At 34.9% G+C, this 14,308-nt stretch overlaps 3 protein-coding genes and 2 pseudogenes across 3 annotated transcripts; 4 read left to right on the top strand and 1 right to left on the bottom strand.

Annotated features, from left to right (window-relative positions):
* Positions 1 to 1,185: 1,185 nt before the first annotated feature.
* LOC120125318 (glutamate receptor 2.2-like) lies at positions 1,186 to 2,300 on the top strand. The gene is made up of 2 exons (XM_039143772.1): positions 1,186 to 2,010; positions 2,139 to 2,300. Exons 1-2 carry the CDS (start codon positions 1,186 to 1,188, stop codon positions 2,298 to 2,300), a joined length of 987 nt encoding a protein of 328 aa, XP_038999703.1.
* On the top strand, positions 2,117 to 3,321 carry LOC120125317 (glutamate receptor 1.4-like). The gene is made up of 3 exons (XM_039143771.1): positions 2,117 to 2,445; positions 2,557 to 2,936; positions 3,025 to 3,321. The coding sequence occupies exons 2-3, from the start codon at positions 2,652 to 2,654 to the stop codon at positions 3,319 to 3,321; spliced, it is 582 nt and encodes a 193-aa protein (XP_038999702.1). The 5' UTR covers positions 2,117 to 2,445; positions 2,557 to 2,651.
* A 3,917-nt stretch (positions 3,322 to 7,238) lies between these two features.
* LOC120125316 (protein LYK2-like) lies at positions 7,239 to 8,522 on the top strand. Its single transcript, XM_039143770.1, has one exon. The coding sequence runs from the start codon at positions 7,239 to 7,241 to the stop codon at positions 8,520 to 8,522; it is 1,284 nt and encodes a 427-aa protein (XP_038999701.1).
* A 234-nt stretch (positions 8,523 to 8,756) lies between these two features.
* On the bottom strand, positions 8,757 to 10,498 carry LOC120125315 (annotated as a pseudogene).
* A 354-nt stretch (positions 10,499 to 10,852) lies between these two features.
* LOC120125223 lies at positions 10,853 to 14,071 on the top strand (annotated as a pseudogene).
* The last annotated feature ends 237 nt before the right edge of the window (positions 14,072 to 14,308 follow it).

Here is a 14,308-nt window from a genome sequence, read left to right as displayed (position 1 = left end):
TATTGATGCTGGAATGATGTCGTTTTAGGCACTAAACTTTTAAATAGATCGATTTTGGCATTGTACTTTTTCAGTCGCTGTCGGCAAGCAATCAACATCCAACACCAATTATCTTTCATGGCAAAATCGACACCAAAACGTTCCCATTTCACTCGTCTTTCTTCTCATATGATTTGTTTTTCGCATAACTTACTTAAAATCGACAAAATCGAATAATAATAAAAAATATTATTTTTAGGGGTTTGGAAGCTTTATTGATTTGCAGGATTTGTGTGTTTGTTCTAAAATTTGAAAGATGAGATGCATTATTTCGAGAAGAAGAATAACATACATCAAAACTAGCCTCATTAGAAGGTCATTGGAAGAGATTAGAGTATTAATATGTAGAACTTTTAAATATATTTTCATCGATTTTGAGTAGGTTTCATGAAAAATCAATCTTAGGAGAATAAAGACGAGTGAAATACAAACGCTTTTGTACCGATCTTGCCATGAAAGAAAAACGGTGAAGGGCAGTGAATGGCTACCGACCACGGCCGAAAAATGTAGTGCCAAAAAATCAATTTGTTTAAAAGTTTAATGGCAAAATCGATACACCCCTAAAGTTAATACCTAAAACGACGTCATTTTGAGCATCAGTAGTCATCGCCGAAACATATTTTTTAATCCACGTCATCACAATGACAGAAATATATGTTCACGTCACCTTCGTATCATTAAAATTTAAAGAACTAGTGGTATAATTAAAGCGGAAATCAAAGTTAAATGGTATAATTGATAAAATTAAAAGTATAATGGTATAAATAATACAACACCTAAAGTTCACTGTTATCTGATGTAGTTTACTTATTTTTAATGAAAAGGTCCTCTAATATACTCTTACTGAATCGGTAAGGACGAGTCTTCTCAAGCCAAAGGCATTGCTACCATTGTTGAAGAATTCAGGTGAAGTGTTATCCTCATCTATGAGAATAATGATTCTGCACGAGAAATCCTTCCTTATCTGATCACTTCTTTCGAAAGAGACCGATACTCGTATCGCCCTTTTAACGTCGTCTACCGATTGAGACGTCATTGAGCAGCTCAAGATGCTCATGAATTTGCATACGAGTGTTTATGTGGTGCATATATCACCGATTCTCGCATCTCGACTTTTCTTAAACGACAAACGGCTTGGAATTTGGAATGGTCGGTCAAGGGTATGCTTGGATCACGACTTCTATGATTACAAATTTCGTGAATTCAATGGATCCATCAGTCATTGAGTCAATGCAGGGGGTGGTGGGATTCAAACCTTACATTCCAGCGTCCAAGGCGGTTCGCAGATTCGAGATCAGGTGGAGTAAAAATCTTGATGAAAATCAAAATTTACAGGAAATGGAACTAAATGTGTATGGTATGTGGACCTATGATATAGTTCACGCTATTGCAACAGCAGCAGAAAGAGTGGCGACTGGACATCCTCATATCCTACATCAAGAAACCAGATTGAATATGAACTTCACCACCATCCTTACATCTCAAAGTGGTTTCCTACTTATGAATGAGATGTTGCAGAGTAGATTCCAAGGCATAGGTGGTGCCTTTCAACTTACCGATGGCAGGCTGATCCAAAGGGAATTCGAGATCGTAAATGTATTCAGGGGAGAAAGAACAATTGGTTACTGGAATCTAGAAAACGGGATTACCTCAATAATGAAGGAAGAAAACCATACTGAAACCAATTTGACATCATCTAGTAAGCTTGTAAGTGTTATTTGGCCTGGAGGAACCAAGGGCATTCCAAATGGTTTGTTTCTACATAGCAAGAGGTTTAGGATTGTGGTTCCAGTAAAGATTGGATTCCAAGAATTGATTAGGGTGGTTCGTGATCCCCAAACAAATGAAATAACTGTAACTGGATTCTGTGCTGATGTGTTTAAGGAAGCCACTAAAAGTTTGGATTATGAAGTACATTATGAGTTTATCCCATCTGTTAATGCCGACAGAATAAAGTCGACAACTTACGAGGTTTATCATATGTTAAGAAACCAGCTGCTACATATAGAAACTTGAATTTATGAGCTTATATATGCATGTTTACGTTCATGTACTTGAATGTGATGTCTACATATTCTTTCTTGTGATCAATGGACTAGAATTTTGATGCTGTTGTGGGGGATATAACAATCCTTGCCAGCAGATTTCCGTTTGTCGATTTCACGCAGCCGTTCACTGATTTAGGCATCGGAGTTGTAGTGCCGAAAATCAACAAGAACAACATCTGGATTTTGCTGAAGCCTCTTTCTGCAGATTTGTAGATAACAACTAATGCTTTCTTTATATTCACTGGCATTGCGGTTTGGCTTATCGAACATAGCATCAATGATGAGTTCCAAGGCTCACCATCTGAGCAAATCTGAACCGTCTTTTGGTTCTCATTCTCAACTCTAGTATTTGCCCACCGTAAGTTCTATCATGTTAAACTTAGATAACCTTTCTGTTTGATGCCTGTACGTTCCCATACATGAATTTAGTTAACTGTAAATTTTCTTTACTTTTTACTCAAAACTGCAGAGGAGAAGTTGAGCAACTTGTCAAAGTTTGTGGTGATAGTATGGGTGTTTGTTGTGCTTATAATAACCGCAAGCTACACTGCAACTTTGTCTTCCATGTTAACAGTCCAGCAGATTCAATCGAGCTCAAGAGACGCTGGTGTAGGCACCAGTGCTGCTCTTTTGCTTTTAAGAGGTATTAACATATCCACATACGAAAATCCCACGATAAAGCCATACCATAAGCCAGAAGAATACGCCGATGCTTTAAGAAAGGGAAGTAAGAATGGCCGAGTGTCGGCCATTATTGATGAAATACCATACCTTAAAATATTCCTTGCCAAGTACCCTTCTGATTACACCATGATAAAATCCAAGGCAACTACAGGCGGTTTTGGCTTCGTAAGATCCCTCTAATCTGTCATGATTTTCATGTTTCATCGATTTGCAGCAATGGGTGCTGATTTATTTTTCATGTTATTAATCGTAGGCTTTCCCTAAAGGTTCCCCACTTGTCCGAGAATTGTCAAGTGCAATTTTGAGGCTAAGGGAGGAAGGGAAGCTGAAGATGATGGAGAATAAATGGTTCAACAGTACTGAATCAATCTTCACAAACCAAGACTCGGCAAGCAATGCCAGCAGGCTAACCGTTCATAGCTTTGGGGGTTTGTTTCTTGTTACTGCCATCTCTTCACTTCAGCTCTACTCGTATGCCTCTGTCAGAAGCGAAAATCCATCTCAGTTCCTACCTCAACAGTGGCATAAATTCTGTAAAAGGCTTAGATGACCCAACTCATCACATCATTTACGGTCCAGCTAATAAAATTCATCTATCTCAAAATAATTATTCACTTCTTATTTATATGTTTGAAAGATGTAGAGATTCATCTTAAAAAAATAAAACTAATTGATCTTATTAGTTGTGATAATGGATTACATGATAAGTTAAAAAAAAATTAGCTGACCCTTATTCTCATATGTAATGGGATAAGGGGAGGTAGTATAATAGGCTGCCCCCAACACCAGGTTGAGAGTAGCTTATCTTCGAATTATGAATTGTCCACTGTGAGACTCGATCCCACGACCCCAAATTTAATAGCCTTATGCTCTACCAACTGAGCTGGACAGACAATCTACGTAATAAGTTAGAAATATCTAATAATTTTTGTAAAGGTCTACTTGAAGTCTTCAATGTGAAAATAATAATGAGATAAAAAGAACAAGGGTCAATTACAAATTTCATCACTCAGCTATTTTCTTATTTTTATTTTTTAAGTTTAAAATTTTTAATTTAATCACTAAACTTTTGAATTATTCATGTTTTTGTCACTCCGTCAATTAAATTATAAAATTTGTGATAACATGAATTATTTTATTATTTTTATTATAATATGACATTTATATTAATATTTAATGTCAAGTAAGATTTAAAATAAAAGGAAAATAAAATTTAAATCTATAAACTCTAATCCCAACCACAAGCCCCAAACTCTCATCGGCCACCCACATCGTCCTAGCCCTAAACCTCATCAACCATCCCAAACTCTCACCGACCTCACTCTCATCATCTCAGCCCTGAAATCCTCACACTACCTTGATCCTTAAACCTTAAATCCTGATCGACTTTACCATCATAAACTCCAAAATCTTTATCAAAAACCTTAAACCCTAAAATTCTCGAGTTCCGATACATCCAAATCTCTTCGTAAATACTAGCAATTAAAGTATGGCGCGTCTAATGGAAATTAACATATCTTAATCAGACAACAATCATATGGCGAAAAAGGGCATGAATCAGGGCTATTCTATTCGGGTTTTAATTTGGTTTCTATGGCTTTTGGTTTGGTTTCCCGAGGTTTAAACTGAATGATTGAAAAGGAAAAGCTTTCATTTGGTTTGTATCAATGCAAATGGTGATCGGAGTATGACGACGTACGGAAGAGATGATATCAACTTTAAATTTGTGGAGTTTGAGTTGTTTTCCAAGTAAAGGAATAATGGATTCGTATTCATAAGGGTGAGGCGAATTTGGTGGGATATTTTGATACTCATCGGTCTTCAGCGATAGTGACTAACAGTAGCCAGCGCAATGGTCAGATACTGGATTGCTTTAGGTTGAGAGAGAAAATGAGAGGAGGGCAAGAAGAAAGAATAAACAAGGGAAATGAAAAAAATTAGGTTTTATATGAAATTAAAATGGTGACATTTTGTACTAATTTGGTTTTCGTAAGGATCTAAACCAATTTCATTTTGGTGTAGGTTGTCATGTCATAACACTTTTAATTATTTAATGGTAACATAATTAAAATACGAGTAATTTAAAAGTTTAGTGATTAAATTGAATAGTTTTAAATTTTAATTATCAAAATAAAATTAAAAAGATAGTTGAATGATAAAATTTATAATTTACCCAAAAAAAATAAATTTCAAGCTATCCTTTAAAAGAAAACTTATTAAACCTCTAATGTACTACTCGCCTATCACTCTATTCTTATTATTATTATTATAGTTTTATATGTGAAAATAAGAGTAATAGTCATAAAAGTACATTTAAATTATTGATAAAGTTGTTTATTTTTATTTTTTTATATTTTTTTAAGTTTTGGATTCTAGATTCACTTAATAAGAGTAGTTTTGTCGTACGGTAGTTTAATTTAAGACTAAAGAAAGACGCAACTGAAAATGTTAAAAAATTAGATTACGCGCAACTTAAAATGTTAATTTTTTAACATTTTCAGTTGTGTCTTTACTTAGCCTTAAATTAAATTGTCGTTTCTTAGATATTTTCATTTGACAACCACTTCTTTCCTAGTATTTCCTCTCCACTCTAGATAGCACTAGGATCCACTAAAAATGAAGGATAATACTCCTAATGAATCTTTATTATAACTCATGATCTAAGAGAATATAAAAGAACAAAAAAAATAACTTTAACAAAATTATCTACAATCTAACTCAAAACATATATAATAAGCCGACATAATACACATGACAAATCGAACGGACTATGATCATAATTCATAAAACATTTTATATTAACACACTGAATTAGTTCAAAGTGTACGTAATTTTTAACTCATATAACTTCAAGGTTAGTAAACGCATCATGTTTCCATGAATAATTTCCCCGTAGGTTATAGAATTGTCTTCCTTCACAACGCATAAAAGAGTAATTATAATCGTAATCGTATTTAACAACATCATGAACTTATTTTTAAATTATTGAGAAAATAGAATTACTATAAAATAAAAACATCTGTATTACTAACGAGTGTTAGTACAAGTGGTTGAAACTCAGGAATCTGAGTTTGTAAGGTCAAGTTCGAATTTTATCATTGTCACTCTTAGTGAACAATCTGTAAATTATTATATAAATTTCAATTGAGTTTTAATTATACTCTGACCTAGACTAAGGAGCCACTCCTAATTTAAATTTTTTCTATAAAAAAAACACCATTATTATGAAAACACAATTAAAAAATATATATTTATAATTAAATTTAACTGTGGCTTATCTAAACCATTTTCTTAACACTTAACAGTAAATATGTGTTGATTGATGTAAACGTTGAAATAGATGTTACCTTCTAAAATTATTATAATTCTTTAATATTTATACATTTGAATATCAAAGTAGAAATCAATCAATAATTACTTTCTTAAAAAAAGAGAATTTGTGATAAAAAAATATATATTCCTTCAATTATAATCTGATATAAAAAATAATACTTAAAAAATAGAAAAAAGAAGTTTTACGGTAGGAAAATTGGGAGGTGACTGGGACATTGTTCTGATCATTGTATTGTTTAGAAGTGAAAAAAGAATTAAGGGCAATTAAATAAAAGTAAATAGCGATTATAAAAAATAATGTTATTTTAATGTTTTGTAAACGGTAAACTACAAACTGATAAAATATTTAATCGGTAAAATTGTTTCTAAGAAAAAATACATATGAACCAGATCAAACCAAGTTAGGCAATTCTTACCTAATGTGAGATTTTTTGTATTATCAACATTAGGAGTGAGTATTTGGTTGAGTTGTTCTTGTTTCTGTTTAAATTTAATTATATGTAATATATATATATATATGTAATATATTATTTAATTTTAATTTAAACATTATTTTATAATCATATGCAATACATTTATATATTTTTATATGTAATATACATATGTTACACAAAGTTGATGAGCTCGATTAAAATTTAAAATTTAATTAAATAATTATTAAAAAATTAAATTATTATTCAATTTCTATTTTTTTAATTCGGATCATATTTATATATTTAAAAAATTAAAAATATTTTTTGGACCATCCAAGTTCCTAATGTTATAAAAATTACCACTTTATATGCCCATGTCGTCAACGGCGTTAATTTCTTCTGTTAGGTGACAAGTGTCACAATATGATAATTTTAATTTTTTTATATAAAATTAAAATATATATATATATGTTTTTAAAAATAAAACACGTAAATTTTGAAATAACCCTAAACCTTTGAAAATCTTTACTTCAACCTCTAAACCCACGTCGATTATCGTCCTTTACCGTTGACGAAGCCCTACTAGACCTCAACTTCCCCTGACGATCAAAACCTCTATGAAATCGTGATCGATCGACTACAAATCGACGTTTTATACCCCACGAACCCTAGGATAAAAATCATAATCCCACGCGATTTCGATAGCTAATCAACGACAACTATGGCGATGTATAAATATAATAATATTTTTGGTTTAAGTGCAAGGATGTGGGATGTTAGAGTTTATATTGCTTTAAGTGCAGCTGTATTCGGAGCTATCGTTGCTCTCGCAGCGGCGGTTGTCTTCATGATCCGATCGAAGAGGAAGAAGAACCAAAACTCGAGCAATTATGCAGATATGGAACTGCAACAACTTAGTTTCAGTGTAAGGACAGCAGCAAGTGATAAGAAAACCTCTTTTGAAGGTTCCCGGGAAGCTCTTGATGTTCATCTTGTGTCCCGAAAGACGCTGATGGTCGAGTCGTATGCCATCGAAGACCTGATGAAAGCTACCGAGGATTTCAATCCGAGTAATCAGATTGACGGAAACGTGTATCACGGTTGTCTCAATGGGAAAAACATGGCAATAAGGTGTGTAAAAACAGAACATGTTTCGAATATTGAGATTAAACTGTTGAATGATGCAACTCACCAGCATCCGAACATAATTAGACTGCTGGGAACCTGTGTAACCGAGGGTTCGAATTCGTTTTTAGTATTCGAATACGCGAAAAATGGTTCGTTGAAAGACTGGTTGCATGGTGGATTGGCGATGAAGAACCAGTTCATAGCTTCTTGTTATTGTTTCTTGACATGGAAGCAAAGGTTGAGGATCATTCTTGATGTAGCAGTGGCATTACAATACATGCACCAGATTATGAATCCAAGCTACGTTCATAGAAACATCAAGAGCAAACACATCTTCCTGGATGAAGATTTCAATGCAAAGATTTCGAATTTCGGGGTCGAAAACTGTGTCAAAAATGAAACCGAGTGTCCAGATGTTTCAACTAATCCAGCCACTTGGGACCTTGGTTATTTAGCTCCTGAGTATCTTCATCAAGGTGTGGTTTCACCGGCCATCGACATTTTTGCTTATGGCGTGGTTTTGCTTGAGATTCTTTCTGGGAAAACACCCATAGCCAGACCAGAAGAGAAGGGGGTAAATAATGTTTGGCTGTCTGAGAAGATCAAGGACATTTTGGTGTCGGAAAATGGAGATGAGATACGGCAGTGGATGGACAGTGCGTTAGGCGATAATTACTCGTTTGATACAGCTTTGACATTGGCAAATCTTGCCAGAGCTTGCACGGAAGAGGACCCTTCTTCAAGACCCGTTGCCGGAGAGATCGTTGAGAAGTTGTCGAGATTGATGGATGAATCTCCAGAAGATGAACATATGTTGATCTCTGAAAGCTCTTGCAAACCTCTGGTAAATTCATCAACAAACAAAACCTCTGAATAATCCATGTCCTTCAAGTATTAGTGTTGTAAACCGATATCTGATACAAGGATGGATCGAGGGGTGTTAAGATCATCCCTGAAATTTTCAAATTCTCATGTTGTTTATCGATCGTATATTCAATATGAATACATCATTCAAGTTGAAGTCACTCTGTTACCATAAAAAGTTCTAAAAGCTAATGTGAATCTTTTCTATATTCAGAGACACCAACTCTAAAAAGGAACCAAAATATATCTACAAAAGCATTGTCAACCATATATACACTCATAAAATGTACAATCATTCGGATTTCATCCATACATCTCTTAGGAGTTCATATCTAATAGCATTTTGGTAGCCGTTTCCCTTCGATATCCAGTTAGGCATTGATTGAACAGGTCATAATCGAAAGACATCGCTGAAGATTGAAGCTAAGGGAGAATTCAATTCATCGAGCTCATCGTCGCTTGTGTATGATTTTCTGAGGACCGATGACCCATTTCTTCTCAGCTGAGATTGGCTTCCAACTTCACCGATGATGCTAGTGACAGATGATGCTGAAGCTGGCGGATAAACCGGAGGAGATGCAACATACGGAAAATCTGCGACAAACCCTTCCCTGGCTTCAGCCGGATCCTGAAGAAAAATAGAAGCGCTGAGGTTTTCTTCATATCTTCAAAGTTCAGAGTGATGTTCTTTGCTTTTTAAGACACGGCAAACATACATAATCTATGTTACTCAAGTCTTGTGTGCAAATGTTTCTCCATGTACTTGGAAAGACTTTGGGAGGTCGTATTCTTGTGTTGATGTCCAAAAAATGTGTCATACAAGGATACTTAAACAAAAATGAAGAATCGGAGTAGCATAGGACATCCTCAATCGTATCAGGGCAAAACTCGTCCGGGACAAAGTAGTCGAGAACTCTCTTGATCAATGTTGGATCAAATGTTAGACATTCCTTTGAAAATAAAGAAAATAGCATGAATAATCAGTAGAGTAAGACCATTTCAACCCTGAAGCGTGTCTAACTAACTAAAGTTCGGGAGCCGAACCTCTTCCCTGATAGGTCTGCTCAGAAGCATGTCCTTGGGAAGCATCATGAGATCGCTCAAAGCATTAAGGAGATGGAAAGACCTTACAGATGTGTCTTGTCGCTCATCACTGCCATCTTGGTCATTCTCATCATCCATACCAAAGAGGTCTGTCAACCACCGAGACCAGTTTCCAATCTGACATCCACAAAAATGAAACTCAAACAAGAGTTGGTTTACTTCAGAGAGAAACCAAGGTCAACCTATAGTTACTTGGACACGATTATTTCAGTAAAAACGAAGAGTTGGAGCGACAAAGGCCCGAACCAATGAGGAAAAGTAGCAACGAAAGTTGGCCAACCTAGACTTAAATACAAGTGCAGAATGGTTATGACTTATAAAGGACCTCATCACCAGAATCACGAAGAACAGCATTGAACATAGCCACATCTAGTCTAGCTACGCATTGCTCCATTAACTAAATGCATGATAAAGGATGAATTATAACATATTTATTTTAGAAGAAAAAAATCATCAAAGGAACCATCACCGGTGATAGCTCCTGATACAATGACAAAGCAATGGTCAAAAAAATTATGAAAAGTGTTCAATTATTTAGCAGTCACCAGGGTCAGAAGCAAGGTAACAGTCACATTAACTCTTTCAGAACTGCATAATTTCTTTTTCCTTCAATGTGTGTGCAACATCTCTTATCGTATACAAATAACATTATGCTAATTAAAATGTTAATATACTAACAAGAAAGCTGTTAGTTTCAGATGTCATGCTTGTGTTCCATTAATTGACTCCTCTCAAAAAACATTACCAATCTAGACAGTAAATGCAAGCAGCTTGAACCGGGCAGAGTCTTTCACAGGCCTCCTCGAAAGCTTTCTTCCAATGATCTAACGAGAAGTTCATTTGGTCTTGGTAACTTGCACTGGACACCCTCCCATAGAGAGACATGGAAAACTAGCCATTTATAAATTATTTTTATTATAACTAAATTTAGTCACATGTTTATAAAAATAAATGTTTATAACTATTGCCAAGTCAAATGTTTAACTAGACACCCTCTCGTTGCCAAGTTCATTTGGTCTTAACTAAACATTTAGTTACTTGTATGATAGAACATATTTTTACAATATATGATAAAAATAAATATCATTTATATAAATAATACATGGAAAGTATGATTTTTATAAATAATTTTAAAAATAACATATACATAATAAGACATTAATTCAACCATTACCAAGTCAAATTTATTTTTCATTAATCGAACCCAAATAAATATGTATCTTCGCATATTTTCGGAAGATCGGCGAACAGACGACCGAAGTCACCGTTTCCTTTAACCATTTTGCGTTTTTCGTTTATTATTTATTTATTTTTCCTTTTTTTCGTCTTTGGTTCCTTTGGGGATCTCTCTGATCAATTTTTAATCTCTTCTGAAGTGAGTTCTTTCGCTATCTTCTCATCTTGGAGTTTTATTTTCTTTGTTTTCCTCTACAGTTCACGGATTCAACATTTTGGTGGTTCTCATTTATTTTTGTACTTCAGCTAAAACATTGTGTTGTTTCTGCTATTTTTCACTTTGGGTTTTTTTGGTAAAGCTAAAATCCAAAATTTGTCCCCCTTTTTGTGTTTTGGCAACAATCCTTTGATTTTACCAAAACCCATTTTTTGAAGTCCCCAAACATTTTCACTTTTTGGAGAATTAATGAATTTTTCACTTAAAAGGGAACCGTTTTGGAGATTTGAATATGTATCATATGAATTCTCAGTTTAATTTCTTCTGCTGCTTGCTTTTTTATGTTATGTTATTTAGATTGTTTTGCTTATTAAGATTCAGCCAATTTTACAGGAATATTAGCTGAAATGGCTGGAGGATTGATCCACCAGGTTTTAAGGAGGAAACTTCAGTCTCAGTCTACTGTAAGATACTTCCCCCTTTTGTATGTTTTGCATTGTCTGTGTTGCTCTGATTTTTAGTATTCTTATCCGAACCGGATACTTATGTCGGACATATGAATATGACTTCCAATGACCCTTTAAATAGATGAAGAACACGTTGAACATTTGCCCCACGTACTCATTAGTGTGAGAAACATGGTATATTATAGGCATAGCTGTACTTACCTGTAGAATGCAACATATGAAGACTATGATTTGCATAGTTCTTTCTGGATTTTCTTATATAATCTAGAAAATCTAGCTACATGTATTTTCCTCTGAGTAATAATAATGTTAAGTTTATATGAGGGTTCCTTCTTTCTGATTCTGTATTGATTCAATCTTGTGTGCATTATGGTTTGCAACTAAATGGAAGATATAATTTCGCCTAGAAATTTTCATCTATGTTGCTCAGTCCATTTTTCTTGAAGTCCCAGGTCTGACACATTTTTGGACATGACTATGAGGTTATGATCCTCTGATGACTCTCAAAAGATACGGAAAAATTAAGACAAAATTAGCCATACTTGTACCTGACACTTGTACCCGTTTCCAAGTAACATAGATTTTATTTTGCAGGTTCCGACTTTATTATGGTTTACAATAAGGAAATTTAATGAGGATGCAGGATATGCTTGTATGAGGACATTTTTACTCTTTGGAGCTGGTATTTCAGGTTTTCTAGGATTTGCAACAATAGCATCGGCTGATGAGGCTGAACATGGGTTAGAAGTTCCAAATTATCCTTGACCTCACAGTGGCATCCTCAGTTCATTCGACCATGCTTCGTGAGTTTTATGCCCCTCCTTAACTGAATAAACTTTAAAAGGTTTATCCAGATGTGAATTTTAACAATCCAGTATATATAGCCAGAGCTAGGCTGTCAACCTATCAGTTAAGTTCAAGACCATCAAGTCTTCAAATTAGTGATGGTTTCTTCCTCTTTAGCTTCTATTGCTTCTCATTCTCTGCACAAGGAGAAACCACATAAATAAGTCACGCCTTCCTATTGTGAGAATCAGATGTGTCGACCTTAACCCAAGACACATCTCTTCCCTCTTCTCTAGGAATCTATTTGAAATCTTTTACTACAATTATGATATTAGGTTAAGGCTTTTAATAAAATGTTTTAAATTCTTATAAAAAAATATAATTTTTTTAATTTTTTGTACTACAGTGATTGTGATATTAGATTAATTTTGGATGGTCAGGATTCGTTGTGGTCACCAGGTTTACCAACAAGTGTGTGCGTCCTGCCACTTTGTCTCTAATATCATACCGTGATTTGGTTGGTGTTGCATATACAGAGGAGGAAACAAAGGCTATGGCAGCTGAGATTGAGGTGATTGATGGACCTAATGATGAGGGTGAAATGCTTACTCGTCCTGGTAAACTGAGTGATCGTTTTCCTCAGCCATATGCAAATGAACAAGCAGCTAGGTTTGCTAATGGAGGAGCTTATCCTCCGGATCTAAGTCTCATTACCAAAGTAACTCTTGCCTTGATTTTTAGATCAATGTGGAAATTGTGGAGGGTATATTACTGAAGTATCCAACTTTAGGCTATCTTGTATAAACATAACATTAAAAACACCAAACCCTGGATCTCTATATCTTTGTAGAAAGATACCGTGGGTGATCAGGTCCTGATATTTGGCAATTGAGTGGATAGGGAAGAGAGAATGTGCTCTGAAGCAGGATGAAATTTTATGGCTCTTCGTATTCGGTCCATTTTAACTGCTGCTTTCCAACGAGAAATGTTATGGCTTTCTGGCGCAGCAATAATCCGTTTAATTTTTGCATGAGACATGAATTTACACCTTCTTAGGCTAACTGTGTTTGGTCACCAATGAATGTTTTTGGTTGAAAATAGTAACTAAAGTTGTCATACCCCAACTATATAGATTCGAGACGGGTTACATTATAACACGTACTTTCCTGGGGGAACAATTGCCATGCCTAAAATGCTTATTGATGGTGCCATGGAGTATGAAGATGGCACGCCTGCAACTGAAGCTCAGGTTGGTGTCTACTTTTTTTTGTTTCATACATATCGCTTGTGGGTTCGAGAACCCTCCGTTGTATTTTGCACATTTATGTGGCACACGGATAACTCTTTCGTGTCGTTATCATGTAGATGGGGAAAGACGTGGTTACATTTTTTTCGTGGGCTGCGGAACCCGAAATGGAAGAAAGGAAGCTGGTTTGTATTATTATAACGATTGATTCATATAACAGCCGACCTTTGTTTAACAAACTTATATTTCTGAAATTTGTGTCATCTAATGCAGATGGGATTTAAATGGATATTTGTATTGTCATCGGCATTGATTCAAGCTGGTTATTACCGGCGGTTGAGGTGGTCTGTTCTCAAATCTCGCAAGCTAATCGTTGATGTTGTCAACTAGCTGCCCTCCAGTTTTTCTGATGCTATTTTGGTTTTTTTCTGTGGATTCGGCAATAATAGATTTTGGGATGATCTAGGTTCCTGCCTTCGACCAAGTTTGCTGTTTATTTTCTCAAGTGTTAATGAAGTGACCTGAGAAGAAATAATCACAGAATTCATGCGTTATTTTTTGCTTTGCGAATGAAACAAAATGGTTTTTATTGTCAACATTTATGCAATCCACGTGCAACAAGTTGAGCTCTGTATCTATCAACAATTCCATCTGAATTCTTCTTCAAAAGATCAACCCATTTGCAGGTCTGATTTTGGCACTGACGCCAATGTCTGATTTTTGTTTAAAGCTTCAAATTTCTTCCTGCGTGAGACTCTCATTTTGGTATCCCTTGGCTTCTTCACAACTCCAATAAAGAAGAA

The sequence above is a fragment of the Hibiscus syriacus genome, unplaced genomic scaffold (genome assembly GCF_006381635.1).
Source record: "Hibiscus syriacus cultivar Baekdansim isolate YM2019G1 unplaced genomic scaffold, ASM638163v2 tig00110430_pilon, whole genome shotgun sequence".
In the NCBI taxonomy this organism is placed as follows: domain Eukaryota; kingdom Viridiplantae; phylum Streptophyta; class Magnoliopsida; order Malvales; family Malvaceae; genus Hibiscus; species Hibiscus syriacus.
This window is presented reverse-complemented; position numbering and strand designations above follow the sequence as displayed.